The sequence below is a fragment of the Oncorhynchus masou genome, chromosome 1 (genome assembly GCF_036934945.1).
Source record: "Oncorhynchus masou masou isolate Uvic2021 chromosome 1, UVic_Omas_1.1, whole genome shotgun sequence".
NCBI classification, from domain to species: domain Eukaryota; kingdom Metazoa; phylum Chordata; class Actinopteri; order Salmoniformes; family Salmonidae; genus Oncorhynchus; species Oncorhynchus masou.
Genome location: NC_088212.1, coordinates 75,386,949 through 75,414,792, shown reverse-complemented (window position 1 = coordinate 75,414,792; position 27,844 = coordinate 75,386,949). Strand labels below are relative to the sequence as shown.

The 27,844-nt window shown below is 42.4% G+C and overlaps 2 protein-coding genes across 3 annotated transcripts in view; both read right to left on the bottom strand.

Annotated features, from left to right (window-relative positions):
* LOC135550708 (switch-associated protein 70-like) overlaps positions 1 to 18,074 on the bottom strand; it is a 31,339-nt gene extending 13,265 nt beyond the window's left edge. The window contains exons 1-7 of the mRNA XM_064981761.1: positions 17,932 to 18,074; positions 16,246 to 16,386; positions 14,248 to 14,421; positions 13,871 to 14,098; positions 13,485 to 13,631; positions 11,999 to 12,107; positions 11,603 to 11,784 (exon numbers count right to left, since the gene is read on the bottom strand). Coding sequence (XP_064837833.1) covers positions 11,603 to 11,784; positions 11,999 to 12,107; positions 13,485 to 13,631; positions 13,871 to 14,098; positions 14,248 to 14,421; positions 16,246 to 16,386; positions 17,932 to 18,030 — 1,080 coding nt within the window. The 5' untranslated portion in view covers positions 18,031 to 18,074. The remainder of the gene's footprint in view (positions 1 to 11,602; positions 11,785 to 11,998; positions 12,108 to 13,484; positions 13,632 to 13,870; positions 14,099 to 14,247; positions 14,422 to 16,245; positions 16,387 to 17,931) is intronic.
* Positions 18,075 to 18,465: 391 nt separating this feature from the next.
* Positions 18,466 to 23,758, bottom strand: LOC135550699 (wee1-like protein kinase 1-A). Of its 2 annotated transcripts, XM_064981739.1 has the most exons (10): positions 22,871 to 23,758; positions 22,361 to 22,572; positions 21,778 to 21,844; positions 21,494 to 21,666; positions 21,122 to 21,390; positions 20,940 to 21,029; positions 20,752 to 20,837; positions 20,501 to 20,671; positions 20,132 to 20,277; positions 18,466 to 19,907 (listed from the first exon to the last, which is right to left on the bottom strand). In XM_064981739.1, exons 1-10 carry the CDS (start codon positions 23,312 to 23,314, stop codon positions 19,757 to 19,759), a joined length of 1,809 nt encoding a protein of 602 aa, XP_064837811.1. In that variant the 5' UTR covers positions 23,315 to 23,758; the 3' UTR covers positions 18,466 to 19,756. The 2 variants fall into 2 exon arrangements, with proteins under 2 accessions (XP_064837811.1, XP_064837820.1); XM_064981748.1 differs by lacking the exon at positions 20,501 to 20,671.
* Positions 23,759 to 27,844: the final 4,086 nt, after the last annotated feature.

Genomic DNA, 27,844 nt, shown 5'->3' with positions numbered 1-27,844 from the left:
GGGGCAGAATGACAGATTTGTACCTTGTCAGCTCGGGGGTTTGAACTTACAACCTTCCGGTTACGAGTCCAATGCTCTAACCACTAGGCTACCCTGCAGTAGTCGCTTTATATTTAGCTAATTATCAATGGTTATGCATAATAAGATTCTAACATAACACTCCAGAACTCTTGGAGTCCCATGCAAGAAAAGCTAGACTAGAATAGCTTGCTGGACACACATTCTTTTTGCATTTCTTATACCAATAGACTATTCGAAGAGGGATGCAAGCCTTTGTTTGCTGAATGTTAAATACAGCCAATAGAACCCAGTTAGGCAATAGCAGTTACTTATTCAGAGCCATAACCATTCAATCGTCATGAAGAGAAGTGAAAGCCGTGTGCATCTAATTCTAGTCCTGTATTATTCAAGGATGACATTAGAATGATGACGATAAGGACTATGAAATGTACTTTATTTAACTATTGAAAGAGAGGATGAAATGAAGCAACAAGAGAGAGAAAGAGGTAGGCATATATATATCAGCCTACAAATTATACAAATAGGCCCTTTTATATTTCAAAATTTAAATCAAATTCGCTAGCCTATATTGGTAACTTTGTGTGCTACATCAGAATTGTATGTTCTCTCCCTGCTTTATTATGGTTTGAAGGATGTGTGTAAATCCAGTACATAAAATCCAGTATAATACAGTACAGTAATACAGTTCACACTCAAAAATATTAGTTTAATTTATTTACCCAAGAGAGCATACAGTGCCTTCGGAAAATATTCAGACCCCTTGACTTTTTCACATTTTGTTAGGCTACAGCCTTCTTCTAAAATGGATTAAATCATTTTTTCCCCTCATTAATCTACACCCCATAATGACAATGCAAAAACAGGTTTTTAGAAATTTTTGCTAATTTATATACAATGAAATATCACATTTACATAAGTATTCAGACCCTTTACTTAGCACTTTGTTGAAGCACCTTTGGCAGACATTACAGCTTCGGGTCCTATTGGGTTTGACGCTACAAGTTTGGCACACCTGTATTTGGGGAGTTTCTCCCATTCTTCTCTGCAGATCCTCTAAAGCTCTGTCAGGCTGGATGGGGAGCATTGCTGCACAGCTATTTTCAGGTCTCTCCAGAGATGTTCAATCGGTTTGAAGTCCGGGCTCTGGCTGCGCCACTCAGGGATATTCAGAGACTTGTCCTGAAGCCACTCCTGCGTTGTCTTGGCTGTGTGCTTCAGGCCATTGTCCTGTTGGAAGGTGAACCTCTACTCCATACCGAGGTCCTGAGCGCTCTGGAGCAGGTTTTCATGAAGGATCTCTCTGTACTTTGCTCTGTTCATCTTTGCCTCGATCCTGACTAGTCTCCCAGTCACTGCCGCTGAAAAACATCCCCACAGCCGCCATCACCATGCTTCATCGTAGGGATGGTGCCAGGTTTCCTCCAGACGTGACACTTGGCATTCAGGCCAAAGAGTTCAATCTTGGTTTCAACAGACCAGAGAATATTGTTTCTCATGGTCTGAGAGTCTTTAGGTGCATTTTACTGAGGAGTGGCTTCTGTCTGGCCACTCTACCATAAAGACCTGATTGTTGGAGAGTTGCAGAAATGGTTGACCTTCTGGAAGGTTCTCCCATCTCCACAGAGGAATTCTAGAGCTCTGTCAGTGTTATCATTGGGTTCTTGGTCATATGTTTGGCCGGGCGGCCAGCTCTAGGAATAGTCTTGGTGGTTCCAAACTTCTTCCATTTAAGACCGATGGCCACTGTGTACTTGGGGACTTTCAATGCTGCAGAAATGTTTCGGTACACTTCCCCAGATCTGTGCCTCGACACAATCCTGTGTCTCTATGTAAACTTCTGACCCACTGGGAATGTGATGAAAGAAATAAAAGCTGAAACAAATCATTCTCTCTACTATTATTTTGACATTTAACATTCTTAAAATAAAGTTGTCATCCTAACTGACCTAAGACAGGACATTTTTACTAGGATTAAATGTCAGGAATTGTGAAAAACTGAGTTTAAATGTATTTGGCTAAGGTGCATGTAAACATCCGACTTCAACTGTACATATAAATATATGGATGAATGTTTATTGGTCAATAGAGGCCATGTTGTTTTAGGTACTAGTCTGGAAAATATTGCATTGAGAGACCTTTGTCCATAGACACAACATATCAAGTTTCGTGCAGATCGGTCATATGTTACCAGAAGAGTAGTATTTTAAGTGTTTTTCACAAAATTCATAATGGGAGACAATCCTTGTGAGGAAAGGGACCTATGTAGCGAATTTTATGACTTTAGGTCAAACGGGGTGAGTGGCGTGACCTTCCAAAATTAGCATTTTCAATCTGTTGTTATAGAGCCACCATCTGGCCAATCAGTGTACTTTTGTAAATGCCGGATCTCTATAGCAACACTCAAGTTGTCACAATCGGGCCAATGCTGTCTGAGATATCACATCTGACTAACGTATGAACATACAAACGTACGTAGACAGATCCACATTCCCTTCCCCGATTTCATCGTGGGGGACAATGATCTGTTTCTGAAATTCATAAACATTTCTAACATAATATGCTTGATTCACTGCATTTGGGAATTAAGGTAAGTTCTCTACAAGTGTTACACTAGTTAAACATGGGTCAAAATTAAGCATGAGACACGGTATGGTGATCATTAATGAGGATCTGAAACTCGTCTGGGAATAACAGAAACCACAGCCCCGCATAACCCCAGGACCCCCCCCCCACCCAATACTATGAGAGCATCTGAGCCACGTGACAAATAAACCGAGAGAGAGAGAGAGAGAGAGCGCGAGAGAGAGCGCGAGAGAGAGCGCGAGAGATATATATATATATATATATATAAATGCCAGAACCGGACAAGAACCTGACACCCTCAGCACACAGGGGGACAAACACCTGCCTGGAGGTGACAGCATTCCCTCCCCCGTATGCCCCCCTAGGCACAACTATGACAACATAACCAACAAAAACGGGTCACAACTCCTGCAGCTCTGTCGCACGCTGGGTATGTACATAGTCAATGGTAGGCTTCGAGGGGACTCCTATGGTAGGTACACCTATAGCTCATCTCTTGGGAGTAGTTCTGTAGACTACTTTATCACTGACCTCAACCCAGAGTTTCTCAGAGCGTTCACAGTCAGCCCACTGACACCCCTATCAGACCACAGCAAAATCACAGTCTACCTAAACAGAGCAATACTCAATCATGAGGCATCAAAGCCAAAGGAACTGAGTAACATTGAGAAATGCTATAGATGGAAGGAATGCAGTTTGGAAACCTACCAAAAAACAATTAGGCAACAACAAATTCAATCCCTTTTAGACAATTTCCTGGGTAAAACGTTCCACTGTAATAGTGAAGGTGTAAACTTGTCAGTAGAAAATCTTAACAGTATATTTGACCTCTCAGCTTCCCTATCAAATCTAAAAATCTCAAATAGAAAACCGAAGAAAATTAACAACAATGACAAATGGTTTGATGAAGAATGCAAAAATCTAAGAAAGAAATTGAGAAACCTGTCCAACCAAAAACATAGAGACCCGGAAAACCTGAGTCTACGCCTTCACTATGGTGAATCACTAAAACAATACAGAAATACACTACGGAAAAAGAAGGAACAGCATGTCAGAAAACAGCTCAATGTAATTGAAGAATCCATAGACTCTAACCACTTCTGGGAAAATTGGAAAACACTAAACAAACAACAACACGAAGAATTATCTATCCAAAATGGAGATGTATGGGTAAACCACTTCTCCAATCTTTTTGGCTCTATAACAAAGAATAAAGAGCAAAAACATATACATGATCAAATACAGATCTTAGAATCAACTATTAAAGACTACCAGAACCCACTGGATTCTCCAATTACATTGAATGAGTTACAGGACAAAATAAAAACCCTCCAACCCAAAAAGGCCTGTGGTGTTGATGGTATCCTCAATGAAATGATCAAATATACAGACAACAAATTCCAATTGGCTATACTAAAACTCTTTAACATCATCCTTAGCTCTGGCATCTTCCCCAATATTTGGAACCAAGGACTAATCACCCCAATCCACAAAAATGGAGACAAATTTGACCCCAATAACTACCGTGGAATATGCGTCAACAGTAACCTTGGGAAAATCCTCTGCATTATCATTAACAGCAGACTCGTGCACTTCCTCAATGAAAACAATGTACTGAGCAAATGTCAAATTGGCTTTTTACCAAATTACCGTACAACAGACCATGTACTCACCCTGCACACCCTAATTGACAACCAAACAAACCAAAACAAAGGCAAAGTCTTCTCATGCTTTGTTGATTTCAAAAAAGCCTTCGACTCAATTTGGCATGAGGGTCTGCTATACAAACTGATGGAAAGTGGTGTTGGGGGTAAAACATACGACATCATAAAATCCATGTACACAAACAACAAGTGTGCGGTTAAAATTGGCAAAAAACACACATTTCTTCACACAGGGTCGTGGGGTTAGACAGGGATGCAGCTTAAGCCCCACCCTCTTCAACATATATATCAACGAACTGGCGCGGGCACTAGAAAAGTCTGCAGCACCCGGCCTCACCCTACTAGAATCTGAAGTCAAATGTCTGCTGTTTGCTGATGATCTGGTGCTTCTGTCACCAACCAAGGAGGGCTTACAGCAGCACCTAGATCTTATGCACAGATTCTGTCAGACCTGGGCCCTGACAGTAAATCTCAGTAAGACCAAAATAATGGTGTTCCAAAAAAGGTCCAGTCACCAGGACCACAAATACAAATTCCATCTCGACACTGTTGCCCTAGAGCACACAAAAAACTATACATACCTTGGCCTAAACATCAGCGCCACAGGTAACTTCCACAATGCTGTGAACGATCTGAGAGACAAGGCAAGAAGGGCATTCTATGCCATCAAAAGGAACATAAATTTCAACATACCAATTAGGATTTGGCTAAAAATACTTGAATCAGTCATAGAGCCCATTGCCCTTTATGATTGTGAGGTCTGGGGTCCACTCACCAACCAAGACTTTACAAAATGGGACAAACACCAAATTGAGACTCTGCACGCAGAATTCTGCAAAAATATCCTCCGTGTACAATGTAGAACACCAAATAATGCATGCAGAGCAGAATTAGGCCGATACCCACTAATTATCAAAATCCAGAAAAGAGCTGTTAAATTCTATAACCACCTAAAAGGAAGTGATTCCCAAACCTTCCACAACAAAGCCATCACCTACAGAGAGATGAACCTGGAGAAGAGTCCCCTAAGCAAGCTGGTCCTGGGGCTCTGTTCACAAACACACCCTACAGAGCCCCATGACAGCAGCACAATTAGACCCAACCAAATCATGAGAAAATAAAAAGATAATTACTTGACACATTGGAAAGAATTAACAAAAAAACAGAGCAAACTACACAGAGAGTACACAGCGGCAGAATACCTGACCACTGTGACTGACCCAAAATTAAGGAAAGCTTTGACTATGTACAGACTCAGCGAGCATAACCTTGCTATTGAGAAAGGCCGCCGTAGGCAGACATGGCTCTCAAGAGAAGACAGGCTATGTGCTCACTGCCCACAAAATGAGGTGGAAACTGAGCTGCACTTCCTAACCTCCTGCCCAATGTATGACCATATTAGAGAGACATATTTCCCTCAGATTACACAGATCCACAAAGAATTCGAAAACAAATCCAATTTTGAAAAACTCCCATATCTACTGGGTGAAATTCCACAGTGTGCCATCAGAGCAGCAAGATTTGTGACCTGTTGCCACGAGAAAAGGGCAACCAGTGAGGAACAAACACCATTGTAAATACAACCCATATCTATGCTTATTTATTTTATCTTGTGTCCTTTACCATTTGTACCTTGTAAAAACACTGTATATATATAATATGACATTTGTAATGTCTTTATTGTTTTGAAACTTCTGTATGTGTGATGTCTACTGTTAATTTTTATTGCTTACCTTACTTGCTTTGGCAATGTTAACACGTTTCCCATGCCAATAAAGCCCCTTGAATTGAGAGAGAGAGCGAGAGCGAGAGAGAGGTTTTCCTTGACTCAGGAGAGGGAGGGTGGGTGTGCTCTGACCTTTCATTCTGTCCATTATAACTGAATGCAGTAAAGAGTAGAGACAGAATTCCACCATATAATCAGCCTATTGTCTTTAACAGTCACACCTCCTTCACACAGCCACCGGACTTTTCCATCAAGTGCTTTCACCACAGACTTCAGAAACAGTGAAGCATTTTACAAATACTGTAACATGCTCATTATAATATATTGTGTACCTTCAGGAGTAGGCTACCTGTAAAATGACATCATGGGATCATGTTCATTGAGGTCAGCCGACAACTGGTAGTATAATTCCCAAACTACTATAATAACCCTACAATGTAACTACTACAATCACTCCTGATGGGACATGAACGTGTCCAATTTAGTCTGGGTTATCTCAGCTGAGAGAGTGGAAGAATGTGCGACAGGTCTGTGTAAAATGCTTAGGAACAGGCCTGGATGAGGACAGAACCTGTAGCTTTGACCATAGAATACAATCAACATTCTTAGTGTTAATTCTTAAGGGGCTACAGCCCCAAGGCAGAAAAGTTAACTGTCATTTACAGCAGACAAACAGAGGACAATAAAAGTGTGATTAGTAACAGGGAGAGGTGTGAGGATTCCCTGTCCTGAGAAGGCAGGTCAGTTTCTGTGGGGGTCTATAGTTCTGAATGAAAGGGGGTTTAACACACTGAATAACATTTTAATGACAAGTGGTGTGAAGCTTCATAGCAATTATGTGAGAGAGCGAGCAAGAGAGAGACTGCGAGAGACAGAAAGCGAGAGAGAGACAGAGGGTCTGCTATATAAATGGTTGGAAAGTGGTGTTTGGGGAAAAACACACATTGTAAAATCCATGCACACAAACAACAAGTGTGCGGTTAAAATTGGCAAAAAACGCACAGACTTCTTTCCACAGGGCCATGGAATGAGACAGGGATGCATCTTGACGCCCACATTCTTCAACATATACTGTATATCAACGAATTGTCGGGGCACTAGAACATTCTGAAGCACCCGAGCTCACCTACTAGAATTTGAGTCAAATGTCTACTGTTTGCTGATGATCTGGTTCTTCTGTCCCCAACCAAAGAGGGCCTACAGCAGCACATTAATCTTCTGCACAGATTCTATCAGACCAGGGCCCTGACAGTGAATCTCAATAAGACAAAAATAATGGTGTTCCAAAAATTATCCAGTTGCGCGGATCACAAATCCAAATTCCATTTAGACACCATTGCCCTAGAGCACAGAAAAAAACTATACCTACCTCAGGCTAAACATCAGCACCACAGGTAACTTCCACAAAGCTGTGAATGATCTGAGAGCCAAGGCAAGAAGGGCCTTTACTCCATTAAAAGGAACATACAATTAAATATCCCAATTAGGATCTGGCAAAAAATTATTGAATCAGTTATAGAACCCATTGTCCTTTATAGCTCACCAACCAATAATTCACAAAATGGCACAAACACCAAACGTACAAATTCAAACACTAAATAATGCATGCAGAGCAGAATTAGGACAATACCTGCTAATTATCAAGATCCAGAATAGAGTCGTTAAATTCTAGGACAACCTAAAAGGAAGCGATTACAAAACCTTTCATAACAAAGCCATCATCTACAGGCTGAACCAGGATGGGAGCTGTGGTGAAGCGATGTTTGAGGTCCTGGAACGCCCGGTCAGCAGCTGGAGACCACGGAAATGGAACCTTGGGGTGAGGTGAGTGCTGACAGGGGGGAAGCCAGAGTGCTGTAACCCCAGATAAAGCAGCGATAGAAGTTGGCTAACCCCAGGAAACGTTGCAGCTGCACCCTGGACGTAGACTGAGGCCAATCCATCACTGAACTCACCTTCCCGGGATCCATCTGGACACTCCCAGCAGAGATGATGTAAACCAGAAAGGGGATGGTGAAACGAGGGAACTCGCACTTCTCTACCTTCACAAACAGCTGATTCTCCAGAAGGCGTTGAAGGACCTGCTGGACATGGAGCACGTGTTCATGGGGGGAGTGGGAGAAGACGAGGATGTCAATGTAGACGAAGACGAACCGGTTCAACATGTCACGGAGGACATCATTCTTCAGAGCCTGGAACACAGCAGGGGCATTGGTGAGGCCAAAGGGCATGTCCAGATACTCGTAGTGGCCACTGGCTGTGTTGATGGCGGTCTTCTAATCGTCCCCCTCTCGTATCCGCACCAGGTGATACGCTTTCCGTAAATTCAGCTTGGAAAACACAGTGGCCCCCTGTAATGGCTCGAAGGCAGAGGAGATGGAAGGTAGCGGGTAACGGTTTTTAACTGTAATGTCATTGAGTCCCCAGTAGTCAATGCACGGGCGCAGGGTCTTGTCCTTTTTCTCCATGAAGAAGAATGGAAGAGTGGAAGCGTCGTGGCCTGGGCCTTCCTGAACACCTCCTGGAGGTACTGGTACTCCGTGGGAATAGCGGAGAGATCCGGGGCACCTTCCGAGCCCCCAGAAAGACGTCCCAGGGCAGGTTGTGCTGACTTCAGGCAATGGGCGTGGCAGAACGGGCTCCAGCCCATGATGGCACCAGTAGACCAGTTTAAGAGGGGATTGTGTCATTGGAGCCAAGATAATCCCAATACCACGGGAATCAGAGGGGACTTGATGAGCAGAAACTGGATTGCCTCGCTGTGGTTCCCCAATATCCGTAGGTTGATGGGAGTGGTGTTGTGGGTGACTCGGCCTATAGAGCACCCGTCCAGCGGGGGGGATGTTCAGCTCAGACGCCAGGGTAGCGTTCAAAAAACTATTGTCGGCCCCAGAGTCAATGAGAACCTGTGAGATTTGGACTGGTCTCCCCACAGCAGAATGGCATGAAAAGGGGTGCGGTGGGTGGGTACAGCGTCAGGACAGGCAAGGGTCAAAAACCAGGAGGACGAGAAAAGAGAATGAGGAAAAGCAGGAGCTGACACAAAAACGCTGGTTGGCTTGACAAACAAGATGAACTGGCAACAGACAAACAGAGAACACAGGTATAAATACACAGGGGATAATGGGGAAGATGGGCGACACCTGGAGGTGAATGGAGAAAATCACAAAGACAGGTGAAACAGATCAAGGTGTGACATATAACAAAGTAGTAAATGACCTAGAGACAGAAACGTGGCGCAATGTACATTTTGCTGTCTGTTGCTTGATAGCACAATGTACCTTTGTATAATTCTACACATCTGTTGTTTGTCATGAACATTCAGGAGGATGTACTTTGCTATAAAGAGCTACAACCCACTTCTGTTTGTTGGGCTCCCAGCGATCACTTAAAACCAAACCCAAACCAGACACGCTCGTGCGTCAGCCTGTGCCATAGTGCACAAATTGAATTTGTTCCCCCCACACCAAACGCGATCACGACACGCAGGTTGAAATATCAAAACAAACTCTGAACCAATTATATTAATTTGGGGACAGGTCGAAAAGCATTAAACAATTATGGAAATTTAGCTAGCTAGCTTGCAGTTGCTAGCTAATTTGTCCTATTTAGCTAGCTTGCCGTTGCTAGCTAATTTGTCCTGGGATATAAACGTGAGTTCTTATTTTACCGGAAATGCACAAGGTCCTCTACTCTGACAATTAATCCACTCATAAAATGGTCAACTGAATCGTTTCTAGTCATCTCTCCTCCTTCCAGGCTTTTTCTTCTTTGGACTTTATATGGCGATTGGCATCTAACTTTCATAATAAGGTGAATTATCACAACCGACCGACCAACCTCAGTTCATCTTTCAATCACCCACATGGGTATAATCAATGAGGAGATGGCACGTGGGTATATGCTTCTAAAAGCCAATGAGCAGGACTTGCATTGCGTTCGGCGTCACAAATAGAAGCAAATTCTATTTTAGCGCTTGGCAAAGCAGACGCTCGTTGGCACACGCGAGCAGTGTGGGTGCAATGATTGAATAAAATGTATGTGTACATTTATTTTGCAATGCGGTTTAGGTAGCGTGTAACTTTAGGGTGGTCATTGACCAACTCCATTATTGCAATAATTAATAATCAAGTTTATTTGTTTTTAAGAAATCTAAAAGTCTCTCTCCTTTGAATCAGAAACGACATGCCTCATGGGTCTCTCGGTCGCAGCCGGCTGCGACACAAACCGGACTCGAAAATGGATCTGTAGTAACGCCTCTAGCACTGCAATGCAGTGCTTCAAACCACTGCGCCACTTGAGAGGCCCATTGGTCTTCATTTAAGGCTAGGCATTTCAAATGATCACTGTTCCAGATATGAGATGCGAATCACTTCACACTATTCTGTTCTAATTTATTCTGTTATATTACATCATGTTTTTTTACTATAAAATAGGTGTCGAGTGTAAAAAGGGTTCAGAAAATAAGAGCATCTTGTCTGCTAAATTAACAAAACAGCTATACCTTTTTGAAGATTGTCTTCGACGATATAATATAACCAGTTGTTATTACAGTGTCAATAAATTAATCTTAAATGGCACTTGTTTTTTTATTTTAGCAATTAGGATTCGTTATCTGTAACATTCTGATAAATTAGGCATTGTTGCTCACTGTTGGCATATACGGTGGATAAATACGCACATATTTTTTCCAGTGCCACCCTTGTTCTATAAATAGTTTATTTTGTTTTGAGTACTCCAAAAAGAATCAGGAGTACTCGAACAGTCAAAGAAGGTCAAATTCCCAACCCTAGTCCCCTCAGCAAGCTGGTCCTAGGGTTCTGTTCACAAACATCAACAGACCCCACAGAGCCCCAGGACAGAAACACAACCGGAGAAAACAAAAATATAATTACTTGACACACTGAAAAGAACTAAACAAAAAACAAAGCAAACTTGAATGCTATTTGGCCCTAAACAGACAGTACACAGTGGCAGAATACCTGACCACTGTGACTGAACCAAAATTAAGGAAAGCTTTGACTTCTGACTCAGTGAGCATAGCCTTGCTATTGAGAGGCCACTGTAGGCAGACCTGACCAGAAGACAGGCTATGTGCACATTGGCCACAAAATAGTTGGAAAGTGAGCTGCACTTTCTAGCCAAATGTATGACCATATTAGAGACACATATTTCCCTCAGATTACACAGACCCACAAAGAATTCAAAAACAAATGAAATTTTGATCAACTCCCATATATATTAGGTGAAATACCACTGTGTGCCATCACATCAACATTTTTTGTGTCCTGTTGCCACAAGAAAATGACAACCAGGGAAGCACAAAAACCACTGTAAATACAGCCCGTATTTATGTTTATTTACTTTCCCTTTTGTACTTCCAACTATTTGCACATTGTTATAACACTGTACATAGCCAACATTGGAAATGTATCTATTATTTTACTGTAAATTTCTGATTTTTTATTTCACTTTTGTTTATTATCTATTTCACTTGCTTTGGAAATGAAAACATATGTTTCCCATGCCAATAAATCCCTTTGAATTGACAGAGAGAGGAGGGAGAGAGAGAGAGAGACAGAGACAGAGACAGGGAGACAGACAGTACCTTCCTCATGGACTCCAGTTGTCTATGCTTGTTTTCATTGGCTATCTGCAGCAGCCTCATCCTCTCCTCCAGCTCCCCCTGTTCGGCCTGCTGTTTCTGCCTGAGCTCCCTGCGCCGCAGCCTGGCCTCAAGTTGCGGAGAGGGTAGGCCCAACCTCAGCAGCTGGATGCATGTTTGGATGGCTGTGAGGGGAAGTGAGGAGAGGAGGGTCAGATAAAGAAAGGCTGGCTGTTTTATCTACTGCAGCGCCCCCACACCCTGATAAACACACAGCTGGGACAGAGCGATGTGAGAACAAATTACTCCGAGATTTAAAAATAAACCCTAATGTGGTGAGAGAAAAGCTGTGCTGTTTACAGAATCTGTTAAGATGGTGGGAGGGATTGGTCACTTTACCTTGAATCCATTCTTGTTTCCTCTTCTTATCCGATGCACTGATCTCAAAGCTTTTGTCGCTGCACTTCACTATAAAGAGGCATTTCTTCCCCTCCTTGTCTGGTAGAGACTGCAGAGAGAACAAGAGGTCACACACTCACTGCACACTTCCTTGTGTCGATCCCATTAACCCTCTAGAGTTTGATGAAACATTGAATTTGTGATTCATTTCAGGAAACTAGGCATATGTTGCATGTCACTACTTCACAGGAGAGCCATTTGAACGTAAACTTTAAAAAAAATCTAAAATGCGTTTTTTGGCAGAAATGCCTTCTGGAAAATGTGAACTTTCATGTGCCTTAATAATCGCAGTGCTCGCTGTGACTAACGATCCAGAGTGATCATGGGCCTCTTGGCTGCATCTCTGATCAGTCTTCTCCTTGTATGAGCTGAAAGTTTAGAGGGACGGCCAGGTCTTGGTAGATTTGCAGTGGTCTAATACTCCTTCCATTTCAATATTATCGCTTGCACAGTGCTCCTTGGGATGTTTAAAGCTTGGGAAATCTTTTTGTATCCAAATCCGGCTTTAAACTTCTTCACAAAAGTATCTCGGACCTGCCTGGTGTGTTCCTTGTTCTTCATGATGCTCTCTGCGCTTTTAACGGACCTCTGAGACTATCACAGTGCAGGTGCATTTATACGGAGACTTGATTACACACAGGTGGATTGTATTTATCATCATTAGTCATTTAGGTCAACATTGGATCATTCAGAGATCCTCACTGAACTTCTGGAGAGAGTTTGCTGCACTGAAAGTAAAGGGGCTGAATAATTTTGCACGCCCAATTTTTCAGTTTTTGATTTGTTAAAAAAGTTTGAAATATCCAATAAATGTCGTTCCACTTCATGATTGTGTCCCACTTGTTGTTGATTCTTCACAAAAAAATACAGTTTTATATCTTTATGTTTGAAGCCTGAAATGTGGCAAAAGGTCGCAAAGTTCAAGGGGGCTGAATACTTTCGCAAGGCACTGTATGTGTAGGTAATCCTTTCTTAAGTGGCTTTTTTGAAAAATATCATGTAGTCGAACTGCAAAGGTATTGCTCTCCACTTTCTGGAGGACCGAGTTTTGAAATCAGTGGAATGCGGACGCAACAGACGTTTTTGTGAAAACACTGTTTTTTCGGCATGTCTCGTGGTCTGACAAACACCGCTCTAGCCCTACCACCTTTCAACATAGATGCGGAAGAGCGATATCGGTGGATGCAGAAGATTGAGACGCAGCCCAGATATCTCTAACTTAAACAGATAGATGTTGATGAGGATTGTTTTATAATTTTAATTACATTTACGTGGGGCCGCGGAAATTGTAGGCTATGGGTTAACAATGCCAAAGGAAGCTGGTTAACAAAAGTGGGCTAGCATGCATTCCAACGCTCCACACAACTTATTTAGTAGTTAAATGATAGCATTAAGAGTGACCAATGGAATAATACATTGTTATTACCTCCACACAACAGTTGCGGTCCAGCAAAATGTCCCCTTTCTTATCAGTGAGGTCCTCACTCACATAGTATGACATAGAGTTTGGTCCGAGCACAAACCAGCGCTCTGTCCAATTTTTCCTTTTGTGGCCTTTTTTCATCATGTAGCCCTTCAGGAAAAAATACATGAATCTGTCACAATCAAGATTGTAATATCTTATCTATATCATTGTTACCTCTGACAGAGGTCAGTGTAGAGTTAACTGTCACTGTGTCCTAAATGGCACCCTATTCCCTATTTAGTGCAGTACTTTTGAACAGAGCCCTATGAGTTCTGGTTAAAAGTATTGCACTATACAGGGAATATGGTCCCATTTGGGATGCATAAAGTGTAGTGTGAGAGGGTAACCTGTCTGAGAACATCCAGTATGAGCTCCTGGAAGACCTCAGAGATGCCCATGGACAGGGTCTGGCGGTTCATGCCCTTACTGAAGTGGCCCATGCCAACCAGCTCTATCAGCTCCCAGGCAATCAGGCATTGCTGCTTCCTGTTCAACGTGAGCTTGTAATCATCAAACCTCTCCTGATTCCAAATGCCTCCCATGGCCTCCATCAGCTTCCGCAGGAAGTACTCAATCTGGAGGGGGGAGGAGAGGAGGGGAGGAGGAAAGGACACAGTGAGTCAGTCCTGTGGTATGAATGGGAATCATTTTACCTGGAAAAGCATAATTACAGCTAAAAAAATAAGATATGTATGTGTATTAAAGGTGTTGCCTTGTCTCTCACTTCCTCTGTGATGATGACCAGTGGGTACCTGTCTTCAGACAGGAAGTTGAAGATGCACCAGACCTTGAAGGCATCATCGTTGGAGATGAGAAGATGGCTCATGTTGATGTTTTTCTTGAAACACAGTGTCCAGCACACATTGTTGAACTCCAGTATGTCAAAGTTATCCCTAACCTGTAATTAACATAAACAAAGCCAACATTTACACAGAACAACTTCCCTATTTTCCTTCAACATACTGTAAGTAAGGGCAATAAGATTAGAAAGGGTCAGTAGTAGCCTAATATTTCTCTGCCCTACGTTTTAGCCCACAGGATGTGAAGTACAAACATAATGTTCTTCGTCGCTTCATTTCAATTCAAGTCAGATTCCGGAGGAGAAAGGCAAGGAAATAGCCCCCAAGTACAAATAGCGCTAGGACTAAAGCAGTTTACTAATTGACATCAGTGTTGGTGTTATTGCTATGGAAACAGTTGGCAAGCCCTGCGAGTCTACAGATGTGGGCTATATCTGATGGTCTGCCAATTAGAGAACTGAGGACAAAAACTTTGAAGATCACTTCTTGCTTTATCACTGGTGTTTACAAAGTAAGTGCATTCATTACCAATGATGACTGCTTGAATATTAATAAGGACATCAGTAATTATTTTCTCTCCGATGCCAATAGATGGGCCTTTAAAATCTTACTTCCCATGCACTGCCGAAGTCATAATAAAACTCCTTGTATGCTATTTGTTTTATTTCACTTGAATTGTGTTCTGATTATGAGTCGGTCTCTATAAATTCGCTATCACAAAAAGGGTCCCCGGCCACAAAAAGTTTGAGAACCCCTGCAATACGTGTAAAAACAAGGTGTTTACCAATCAGATTGTGAAGCTTTTCTAGAAAACAGACTCAGCGAAAACCAAAGACTCTGCATCATGCAATCATCATGTTCTGGAATCTATCTGTAGTAGTGTGCGTGTTAACCCTTCACTTCTAAATGCTATGTATGACACAGGATGAAATGTGAGTAGCTGATGTAAGCTTAATGGACGTTTCTTCTGAAACGAAGGCTATATTTTCTTGCACTCATTGCAGTAATTTTCAGCACACATGGTTTTTTCTTTCGATAACTAACAATGGTGGGTCTCACACCTCCTTGATGGCTGTGAAACAGAACGATTCTGCCACTCACACAGTAGACATACCATAACAATGGCAGCCTTGTTCAAGGTCAAACAGATCCTGCTTGCTCCATTTATTTCTCAAAAACCAATACATTTTAATATGGTTGACATGCATAATATGGGTGACATGCATATCTTAGAAACTAAGATAAACACTGAAAATAGCAATAACACTCATCATATTATGAGCAAGGAACATTATATACAGAAAAGCATCGTCTTAAACAATGTTTCTAAAGGCACACATAAAACACTTCCCATGAAGTCTTATCATCCACTATGGGGATGCGGCACTCCACAGTTACACCTCATGCTGAGGGATCTGTCGACCTAGGGGCTATGTACATTCTAGTGGTTCTATTTCTATGGACCCAACATCCCAGAGCCCTCCACAAACAGACCCACTGAGGTGAGGAGACAGGATGACGCAGGTGCTCAGAAGCCTGAGTGCAATGTCGGTTTGACATTTTACTGCATTGTTAGGAGCTCGTAACATTCACATTTTGCTGCACTCGCAACAACATCTTTTAAACTATGATCAGATCAAATCAACTTTGATTTAAAGTCTGCCAACTCCTTGTGAATTTATTTATTTAAGTCAGTTAAGATCAAATTCTTATTTTACAATGATGGTCTACCCCGGCCAAACCCTCCCCGGTTGTGATACAGCCCAGGATCAAACCAGAATCTGTAGTGCCGCCTCTAGCACTGATATGCAGTGCCTAAGACCACTGCGCCACTCGGGAGCCCACTTAGACCGCTTGCACCACTTGGCATGACAATGAGCAATGGAGTTGGAAAGAGCACAAACAAATATCTTACTGCTCACCTTGTCCAGTATGAATCTATTGAGGTAGGGCATGTAGCCCTGGTTGGACACAGGGCCCTCATCATCATCCTTAAAGTGCTGCTCCAGGGCGACTGGGTCATGGGGTATCTTCATCACAGTGCACAGGTTATGAGAGAGCACCTGTAGAGCCACAGTCAGATCAGATCATGCAGTCAGGGAAACCGTTGCCTTCATAGTAATGTCATTCACCAGGTACCCCCCCCCCCCCCCCCCCAATGCTCAGAAGCATTTTATACAGGCTATGCACAATTAGTCTGGGGGCGAGGTTACTGCCATACTGTTGGTATTCACTGGGCATAGTAGAGAGATGTTACAGTAATATTGGGGTGTTTAAGGGATATCAAAAAGATTCCTCATACAAGTAGGCATCATGCTCCCATAAACACAATTACATGGTGATTTTTCAAAAGGACCTCTATTTAGTCTAAGATCACATTGACATGCATGACTAAGCATGTGTTGCTGTCAGTTCAAGCATTGCTGCCCAAGCATTACTTCTGTTCCTTCCTGGAAACATCTACAAAAAGTGTGTTGAAAAGGTCCCTGTTGAGGTGTAGAGTGAAGTAAATATATACAAATAAATCGTATGATATTTATAAATAAGCCACTCACGAACATCTATAATCTAGACAAAGAAACAGACTGGACTGTCTGAAAAATAATATTATTAACAATGGATGGTTGACAACATTTCCGGGCAAGTCAGGATGTTCTCTATGCAGTGTTGTGATAGCTCAGGTGGAATTTAGGTGCTGAATGAAAGGTGAAGGCATATTTTCCAGACATCGAAAATACTTATTTTCTGGATGTCGAAATTATGTTTTTACGTCTATGATTGGTTCAGATTTGGTTCGTTCCGGACCAAAAATCAACGTCCTTGGAAGTTGAAATCAAGACCGGTCTGGACTGCACCAAAAAAAACACCAACAAAATACAGTCAATCCAGACAGCACCAAAAAACGGACCAAAAAAAGAAATCCAAAAGACGTTGAGGTCGGTAAATGCTGAGTGTCGTGTCTTCATCAGAGCCTGGCTGGTACACAGACCACCAGACAGACCCAGACAGGAAAACAATACCTACCCTTCCAAAGCAGTGCCCCTTGCCTTTTAAAATCTCAACACTCTTACGTTAGATTCTGTCCAAATGACAAAATATCGTGTGTAAAGCAAGATTATCATCAGGCACGCATGTCCCACATTCATGGGTATCTGTCAATCAACAATGGTTATTTCCACAGAACCATTGTTATTCCTGTTTTTTGTGCGAAAAAGTTAGACACACACGAGTAAGAGAAAATACTTCTGATATAAGCAGAAACTGAGTAGCCTGTGAGTTGAGGAACAGCAGAAATGTGTCTCTACTTTGCTGTCGATGTTGCCGACTGAATTATCACTTGGCAGTTGACACAAAATTCACTATTGTGAGGGAAGCGAAGCAGCACAGAAAAGTAGTGTACACTGAACTAAAATTAAGATCTCAGATACATTGTCAAGTATTTTATCCAACTGATCAGAACTTTTTGATTGTGTCTGATGTTCGGATCAGCAACATGAGAAAATATTCCAATGTCAGAATTAATCTAAATTTCGGTTTTTGATCAAACATTTTTTAAACTTCATTATGGAATAATACTGTAGGCCTACTAGCTACGATTTAAAGCCTACCTTAAGCTGTGATTTGGACACTTTCCCACTTTGATCCACGTCCAAGGCTGTGAATGCGTGCCATATTGACTTCAGAAGTTCATCCCGTAGTAGTCCCATGTTCGTAGCCCCTGGTGCGCTCGAAGTCTAGGTAAAACTGCAATTTTTTTCACACTGATACATACAGTCACGTGATCGAGTGTCGCAGCATGAAAATGAGACCGCATCATCCAATGACTATGGTAGCACCAGATAGCGCAGTTGTCGAACGCGTTGCGCTTTCATCAGTATTCAATTGTGAAGAGTAAACGGTTAATAGACCACAAACTGCTTAATAAAAAATGTCCCAACAATGAACAAACCTGTTGCATAGTGGTGGACGATCAACTTCACAATAAACTACATAAAAAAAGTTTGTATAATATGAAAGACCACCATCTCTCATTTACCTGTTTTCATTAGATAACTAGTCCATCCCACAGACAGATGTGTTGTCCCAGTTTTTTGTTCTTTTAGAGCAACATTCATCCACAAACATTTGACAATTCCAAGGTATCCATATTATCGGGAGTGAATTTATTGAACTTGGAACAAGTAACATGAAACCAATAGCTGTCAAAATGATCTACATGCATAATATACATCATTGTAAAACATGAGAAAATGTAAATTAGTCAATAATGCTACAGTTCTGATGGGTTCTGAACAGAAGAAAATACTGACTTTACTAAAATAATTCTTCAGTGACTCCATGCATCATATATAAAATAAATGACACCGGGGCTTGACACAATGATCCACTTTGACCAACTGCATCACACACGATTGGATGACTCATCATGAAAAATGTACATGACTAAAACATCTTAAACAGTGTACACAACTCAATACATAATGAACTTCAGATAGGTATTACAGATGCAACACATTGAAATTCCATGTTTTACAGAAGAGATTGACTACTGAAACTATTCTACACATCTGAATGGAATTTACAAATTCACTGAACTCCACTAACGTTCAAGACAAATATATAGCAGCAGTATGCATTTTTACATTTAGCAGACGCTCTTACACAGAGCGACTTACAGTAGTGAGTGCATACATTTTCATTATTTTTTCGTACTGGTCACACGTGGGAATCGAACCCACAACCCTGGCATTGCAAGCGCCATGAGCCAAACAGTTTGACTGAGCCAAACAGTTTGACTGAGCCAAACAGTTTGACTGAGCCAAACAGTTTGACTGAGCCAAACAGTTTGACTGAGCCAAACAGTTTGCATATGGCAAGTTCAAAGTGCTCATTCAATCATTCCTAGTCAATGATCCAGTTCCACTACCTGAAATCAGGTATAATAGACTGTAAAGTGCAAATTTGTATCACACCATCCCAAACCCGCACACTGGCAACAGAATGTTCTAGCATGTTCCCACATTCCATTAAAAACAGAAATCGGCTATGTTATGTAATACCAATTGCCAGAACATGCCAAGTGCGTGGGAAGGTAACAACCCTTTCACTCTTTAGAATCAAATAAATTTGGTCCATTGTCTTACTAACCCTTTCCAAGTACAAAACAGTAAGAAGTATAATAGTCGGTTTGTACACTCTGAAGCCCATCTCTCCATGTCTGCCTAGGGAGGCCTGCCCAGTACTGTCGAGTGCAACCAGGGTTGTTTTCATTAGCGCACAAGGTAGCAAGAAATTTTGCAACAGAAAACAAGCATTTCTAATTGGACAATTTCAGGAAGTCCCCCTCTGTTTTGGCCTGTTTTTTTTTCTTCCATGTCGTGCCTAGTGAATATGACTTAGTCTGATACCCATTTGGGTTGGCAGTTGGCCCGCTCAGTAGATGGTCAGGCTGACTGAGCGGTTCATCTTCTTGCCGATGAGCCTGGAGCTCCTGCTGGACCGGAGGGTGGAGCGCGTCAGGACCCTATCAGAGATCAGAAACTTCTCTGCAGCTACTTTGGCTTGCTGGGCCTTTTTCAGCTCCCTGCACGAGGACAAGCACATTGTTAGAAAAGCCATTCATAAAAACCAAGAAAATACTAATTACATCTGAAATGGATTCCTGAATCATTAAAGAGTAGGTATCATCATGTCATTTTTCACAAAACAAACACTGTCGTAGTATTCTCTCTAACATTCATACTTACGATATGATAAGTGAAAAAGGAATGGAAGCCTTGAGCCATGACATATGAAGAGGGTACGTACTTCTGCAGTAGCGCATTTTTGAACTTCTCTGCGTTGAGTTCCACACGGAGCTGGTCAGCGCTCATGCGGGAGGCAGTGAGGAGGACGGGGTGCTTGGTGAGGGAAGACGCAGACGGCCTACTGGCAGGGTCAGGGTGGATCATCAACTGCAGCACACAGAATTCATTAATAGCACTAATTAAACATTACTACTGCCTGTCCTGCACACAAACAACCATTACAGAATGAAGCACTGCACCCAACATGGCACCCTAAACCCTTTATAGTGCACTACTTTTGACCAGGTCCCATAGGGCTCAGGTCAAATATGCACACAATGTAGGGAAAGTGTACCATTTGGGAAGCACCCCTGGTCGTTTCTAGTCAAACCTTCAGTAAACTTGGGAATTCCTGTGAGAGCACTTGAGGTATCGCAGGTAGTTTTCCTTGTCTGATGTCATGCCACTTGTCACCATTGGTTGGGAGTGGTTCAGCTCCTGAAGCACTGATCACAGTCAGTGCTAGGGCAAAAATATCTGCCCTGGTGAGGTTTCTATAGTCCTGAAAAACACATTGGTCCAATACATGATTTTGGATAATTTAACAAATGAGGTGGTATGGGGGAGGAGTTATCCAATTACCTTTTGTAAGACTTCATTGACCAGGTACCTGCTGTCCCCTTCTTCAACTTGAGGATTGTCCATTCTGGTCACATGGCCAAGATCACCTGGGGGAAAATACAAAAACAGAATCCAGCTGCCTGGTCAACAAGTACACTCAATTATTAGCTTGTTACATTTGCATGATATTTATATATTTTTTTAAGTACCTATTTTGTAAACAACATTTCTATTTGGTCCTTCCTCATCGTCAAATTCATCGACACACACCACAGTCTTCCGGGATAAGAAGATGTTGCCTGAGAAATGTAAAGCACAGCAAGCGTTAAATCATAAATATTCTAAATGATTTCAATAGCTGAGCTGTATCCAAAACTCTACAGCTACTTACTTGGCTTGATGTCCATGTGAACCAGAGAGGTGGAGTGAATGTACTTCAGTCCACAGGCCACCTGAAGGAGAAGGTCTTTGAGGTCCAGCTCAGAGAAGAAGCGCATGGTTCTGTAGTTCTCTGAGACCACGTCTGCCAGTGTGCCGCCGTTACAGTACTCATTCTGTATGAGCATGTGGTCGTCCTCTGACCAGGCAGAGTAGTACCTCACCACATGGGGGTGCTGTCCCAAGACCGCATGGGCATACACCTCCCGGAGTGCATTCTGTCTGCGGAAAACAGAACACAATATTGGCACGGCATTAAGGTCAATGAGTCGTTTAAATGTACACTTGGATTGTCAGTTTCTTAAAATCCATGGGATTCTCTTACTCGTCTACAGATCCAGCGAGGGGCTTCTTTGAGCGTTTGATGGCATAGATGCAGCCATCGAGTCTTTTCACACATTTGAAGACTGAGCCAAACTCCCCAGATCCTATCTTCTCCAGCTCATGAAACTCTGTGGCATATCTTGATATCATGTTGCTATCAAGAAGAGTCATTCTCTGCAAGAAAAGGACAGAGTTGCTTAGACACTTATCTAAAGTACAATTTCAGTGTGTGTGTGTGGGTGGTGGGCGGGTAATAAAAGTATCATTGTGATTACAAAAATATACCTTTGATGGTGGAATGATGTCCTCTTCACACTCTGCATCACTGGCTTCCATGTCCTCTCCACATGAGCTTTAGAGATAAAGGAAAAGTAAACTAAATGTGTTATATAACATTCCAACCACTGGAGGGCAGACAATCCCTACAAGTGTACATTGTTAGTAACCACATGGCTTTGGGTTGCTGCCAACAAGCATGCAATAGTCAACCGATTAATTGCACACTAGATCTAGAAGCATGTCTGAATCTATTGTCAACTAAGAATAGGCCATGCACCATTTGACACCGACAGAAATACCAATCTCTCAATTCTAAGATGCTTCTTTTTGTTGTTGTAAAAAAGTCATAAAAGTAACTTGAGTTGTGGCATGGTAGTAACATCTGATCTACTTTACAACACTAACTGCAATTACTTTTTAAGTTTTATAAAAATGGTTGACAAACAAGAGTTCAACTACCTTAGGATAGGGGAGAGTATAAAGAGGAAATGGAGTTTGTTTGAGGTCAGTAAAAACTAAGTACCACACCCACAAAATCCCAATGTAACACCTGGTAAATAATGACATCAGTACAATGTGCTTCTCTTACTCATTCCTGAGTGATCTCTTTCTGTTGTTCCTTTGTAACATTGCTGCCTGGATCAGTAATGAGTCAGGGGTGAATGGATTGATGTTGATCATGGGTGCATGTCTACTCCTGCTGTCTGTGTGCGGTCTTCCTGTTGAGTCCCTATTCATGTAGACACCTATTCCAAGCCGGCAGACTGTGGATCCTGTGGCCACTGCTCTGGACAACAAACTCTGAAAGAGAAAACAAAACATTGCATTAGATAAGAATAACATGTATGGTTGGTGAGGGTCATCCATACAAATATGGAAAACAAGTCAAGGAAATCAATGATTCAGGGAAAACTATGCCATTGCCTTTAACAAATGGTAAAATAATCATGTTCAAACATGTTGAAGACAGAAATAGTCATCTTGCACAGTGGCTGGTTCTCTGGCTGAAAACTTTAAAAAGTTCATTTGATTTTACATTGTGGATCTGATAGAATAATTTGAGAACAATAACATGTTAACGTTACGGTAGTTAACCCACCTTAGGTGTGTGGGGAACATCAAATAGTCGGAGTTTTCTGAAGGTTTTATGGGGCAGTGTGTCGGGACAATCTGGAATGGGAGAGCTTCCATCCTGATTGTCGGAAAACTCCGGGGACGAGCTGTTGTTGTAGGGCCGGGACCCTTTACTCAGAGAAGGGGACCCCCTCATCAAGTCAGTCCCTGGTGATTTTAGGGGGAAAAGACATCCAAATTCCTCATCCCAATGTTCAACGCGATCCTCCGCGGTAGCTGTCTCCGTGGTGCCGTTACAGACGGCTTGGTTTAAGTTGGAATTGTGTCTCGGCGATTGCACTGGGGAGTCCATTTCGGCGAGACTCGCCTCGGCTCCAATTCTGTTGTTGCCGTCGTCCTCTCCGTCACTCTGGTTGAAGTCTAGTCTCTGTCGAATAGGTCCCATCTTCGGGGACATACCGACGAACATTCGGCAACTGAAACTTATCACGTCCCAGACACAGTAACGTTGGCTATAGCGTTAAAGTGGCTAGCTAACTAAATCGTTTTCAAATTATCCCGAGTAGCTTGACATCCGTGTGCCCATGGCGCTACAATTTTGAGTCAATTTGTAATCCAAAATGACGTGGCTAAATAAATTAGCTAACGTTCGCTCACTCGCCTCGCAAATACGTTAGAGGTTAGCTAGCTACTGTAACGCCTTAACTTCCGTTTCATGAGGAGCAGAACACCGTATTGGCAAACGAACGATTATGCTGGGCGCTTATTTACTACAAAAAACAATCATTAATTTAGTACTTGTGTCTAGATGTCAAAATACTCCAGTCGACTGTTTGTTAACCTGAAATATTGTCACAATTTGTCCTGCTCCGCTTCCTGCGACCGTTGACAGAATTATTCCAACCTAAATTTCTTCAACCAATGAGAACACATTCTTGAATTTTGAAACGTGGGCGTTACTTCCTTCGAAGCAAAGTTTTTCGTCACAAAATGGATATTTGACAAACGTCACTTAGGCGCGAATTGAATCCTTGGATCTCTTTTTTTTAACCTTGGAGGCTCTTAATTAATTTGTCCGCATCATTAGACCTCATTGGGGCGGCAAGGTAGCCTAGTGGTTAGAGCGTTAGACTAGTAACCGAAAAGTTACAAGTTCGAATCCCCGAGCTGACAAGGTACAAATCTGTTGTTCTGAATAGGCAGTTAACCCACTGTTCCTAGGCCGTCATTGAAAATAAGAATTTGTTCTAAACTGATTTGCCTAGTAAAATAAAGGTAATAAAAAATTGTACTGTACTTTTTTTATTTCACCAGGTAAGCTAGTTGAGAACAAGGTCTCATTTACAACTACAACCTGGCCAAGATAAAGCAAAACAGTGCGACACAAACAGAGTTACACATGGAATAAACAAGCATACAGTCAAAAACAATAGAATAAAATAGGCCATAGTAGCGAAGTAATTACAATTTAGCAGATTAACACTGGAGTGATAGATAAGCAGATGATGATGTGCAAGTAGAGATACTGGTGTGCAAAATAGCAGAAAAGTAAATAAAAACAATATGGGGATGAGGTAGGTAGATTGGGTGGGCTATTTACAGATGGACTATGTACAGCTGCAGTGATAGGTTAGCTGCTCAGATAGCTGATGTTTAAAGTTAGTGAGGGAAATATAAATATCCAGCTTCAGCGATTTTTGCAGTTCGTTCCAGTCACTGGCAGCAGAGAACTGGAAGGAAAGGCGGCAAAGGAGGTGTCGGCTCTGGGGATGACCAGTGAGATATATCTGCTGGAGCACGTGCTATGGGTGGGTGTTGTTATCATGACCAGTGAGCTGAGATAAGGCAGAGTTTTACCAAGCATAGGCTTATAGATGATCTGGAACCAGTGGGTCTGGCGACGAATATGTAACGGGGGCCTGCCGACTAGTGCATACAGGTAGCAGTGGTGGGTGGTATAAGGGGCTTTGGTAACAAAACTGATTGCACTGTGATAGTCTACTCAGCAAATTGGATGCAGTCTATTGGAAGCTATCGCTGAGGTCGAGGATCGATAGGATAGTCAGTTTTACTAGGGTAAGTTTGGCGGCGTGAGTGGAGACTTTGTTGCGAAATAGAAAGCTGATTCTAGATTTGATTTTGGATTGGAGATGCTTAATGTGAGTCTGGAAGGAGAGTTTACAGGGCTAGCAAGACACCTAGGTATTTGTAGTTGTCCACATATTCTAGGTCAGAACCGTCCAGAGTAGTGATGCTAGTCGGCAGGTGGGTGCGGGCAGCGAACGGTTGAAAAGCATGCATTTGGTTTTGCTAGCGTTTAAGAGCAGTCAGAGGCCACAGAAGAAGTGTTGTATGGCGTTGAAGCTTGTTTGGAGGTTACTTAACACAATGTCCAAAGAAAGGCCAGATGTATAAAAAAATGGTGTTGTCTGCGTAGGGGTGGATCAGGGAATCACCCACAGCAAGAGCGACATCATTGATATATACAGAGAAATTAGTCGTCCCGAGAATTGAACCCTGTGGTACCCCCATAGAGACTGCCAGAGGTCCGGACAACATGCCCTTCGATTTCACACTGAACTCTGTCTGCGAATATATCACTAGCCACTTTAAACAATGCTACCTAATATAATGTTTCCATAGTTAGATTACTTGTTGGTTATTACTGCATTGTCGGAACTAGAAGCACAAGCATTTTGCTCCACTCGCTTTAACATCTGCTAACCATGTGTATGTGACAAATAAAATTTGATTTGATAGTTGGTGAACCAGGCGAGGCAGTCATTTGAGAAACCAAGGCTAATGAGTCTGCCGATAAGAATACAGTGATTGACAGAGTCGAAAGCATTGGCCAGGTCGATGAAGACGGCTGCACAGTACTGTCTTATATCGATGGCGGTTATGATATTGTTTAGGACCTTGAGCGTGGCTGAGGTGCACCCGTGACCAGCTCGGAAACCGGATTGCACAGCGGAGAAGGTACGGTGGTATTCAAAATGGTTAGTGATCCCTTTTTTTAACTTGGCTTTAGAAGACTTTAGAAAGGCAGGGCAGGATGGATATAGGTCTATAACAGTTTGGGTCTAGAGTGTCACTCCCTTTGAAGAGGGAGATGACCGCGGCAGCTTTCCAATCTTTTGGGATCTCGGACGTTACGAAAGAGAGGTTGAACAGACTGGTAATTGGGGTTGCAACAATGGCGGCGGACAATTTTAGAAAGAGAGGGTCCAGATTATCTAGCCCAGCTGATTTGTACGGGTCCAGGTTTTGCAGCACTTTCAGAACATCTGCTATCTGGATTTGGGTAAAGGAGAACCTGGGAAGGCTTGGGCAAGTAGCTGCGGAGCTGTTGGCCGGGGTTGGGGTAGCCGTACAGAAATGCTTATTGAAATTCTCATTTATCATGGATTAAATCGGTGGTGACCGTGTTACCTAGCCTCAGTGCAGTGGGCAGCTGGGAGAAGGTGCTCTTCTTCTCTATGGACTTCACAGTGTCCCAAAACCTTTTGGAGTTAGAGCTACAGGATGCAAATTTCTGTTTGAAAAAGCTAGCCTTTGCTTTCCTGACTGACTGCGTGTATTGGTTCCGGACCTCCCTGAACAGTTGCATATCGCGGGGACTAGTCGATGCTATTGCAGTCCGCCACAGGATGTTTTTGTGCTGGTCAAGAACAGTCAGGTCTGGAGTGAACCAATGGCTATATCTGTTTCTTAGTTCTACATTTTTTGAAAGGGGCATGCTTATTTAAGATGGTGAGGAAATTACTTAAAAAACAACTACCAGGCATTGTCGACTAATGGGATCAATATCCTTCCAGGATACCCGAGCCAGGACGATTAGAAAGGCCTGCCCGCAGAAGTTTTTAAGGAGCGTTTGACAGTGACGAGGGGTGGTCGTTTGACCGCGGACCCATAGCGGATGCAGCCATCGAGGCAGTGATCGCTGAGATCCTGATTGAAAACAGCAGAGGTGTATTTGGAGGGCAAGTTGGTCAGGATAATATCTATGAGGGTGCCCATGTTTATGGATTTAAGGCTGTACCTGGTGGGTTCCTTGATAATTTGTGTGAGGGAGGGAATTTTAGCATAATTCATTGCCCTTGAGCATATCAAATCAAAGCTTACTTGTCACGTGCACTGAATACAACAGGTGTAGTAGACCTTACAGTGAAATGCTTACTTACAGGCTCAAACCAAGTGCAAAAACAGCTATTAGGTGAACAAGGTAGGTAAAGAACAGGTTATATACAGTAGCAAGGTGACATACAGACACCGATTAGTCAGGTTGATTGAGGTAGTGTGTACATGTAGATATGGTTAAAGTGACTATACATATATGATGAACAGAGAGTAGCAGTAGCGTAAAAGAGGGGTTGGCAGGACATAATACAGATAGCCAGGTTAGCCAATCTGCAGGAGCACTGGTTGGTCGGCCCAATCGAGGTAGTATGTACATGAATGTACAGTGGGGCAAAAAATTATTTAGTCAGCCACCAATTGTGCAAGTTCTCCCACTTAAAAAGATGAGAGGCCTGTAATCTTCATCATAGGTACACTTCAACTATGACAGACAAAATGAGGGAAAAAAATCCAGAAAAATCACATTGTAGGATTTTTAATGAATTTATTTGCAAATTATGGTGGAAAATAAGTATTTGGTCAATAACAAAAGTTTCTCAATACTTTGTTATATACCCTTTGCTGGCAATGACAGAGGTCAAACATTTTCTGTAAGTCTTCACAAGGTTCACACACTGTTGCTGGTATTTTGGCCCATTCCTCCATGCAGATCTCCTCTAGAGCAGTGATGTTTTGGGGCTGTTGCTGGGCAACGAGGACTTTCAACTCCCTCCAAAGATTTTCTATGGGGTTGAGATCTGGAGACTGGCTAGGCCACTCCAGGACCTTGAAATGCTTCTTATGAAGCCACTCCTTTGTTGCCCGGGCGGTGTGTTTGGGATCATTGTCATGCTGAAAGACCCAGCCACGTTTCATCTTC

What these genes read in the sequence shown, in the direction of transcription:
- LOC135550699 (XM_064981739.1), bottom strand. Translation starts at nt 23,314, where the DNA reads ATGTTCGTCGGTATGTCCCCGAAGATGGGACCTATTCGACAGAGACTA. An exon ending in CTCGCTGGATCTGTAGACGA is followed by an intron (nt 21,391 to 21,493) that starts GTAAGAGAATCC and finishes TGTTTTCCGCAG; the next exon opens with ACAGAATGCACTCCGGGAGG. An exon ending in AATTCCCAAGTTTACTGAAG is followed by an intron (nt 20,278 to 20,500) that starts GTTTGACTAGAA and finishes TGTGTGCTGCAG; the next exon opens with TTGATGATCCACCCTGACCC.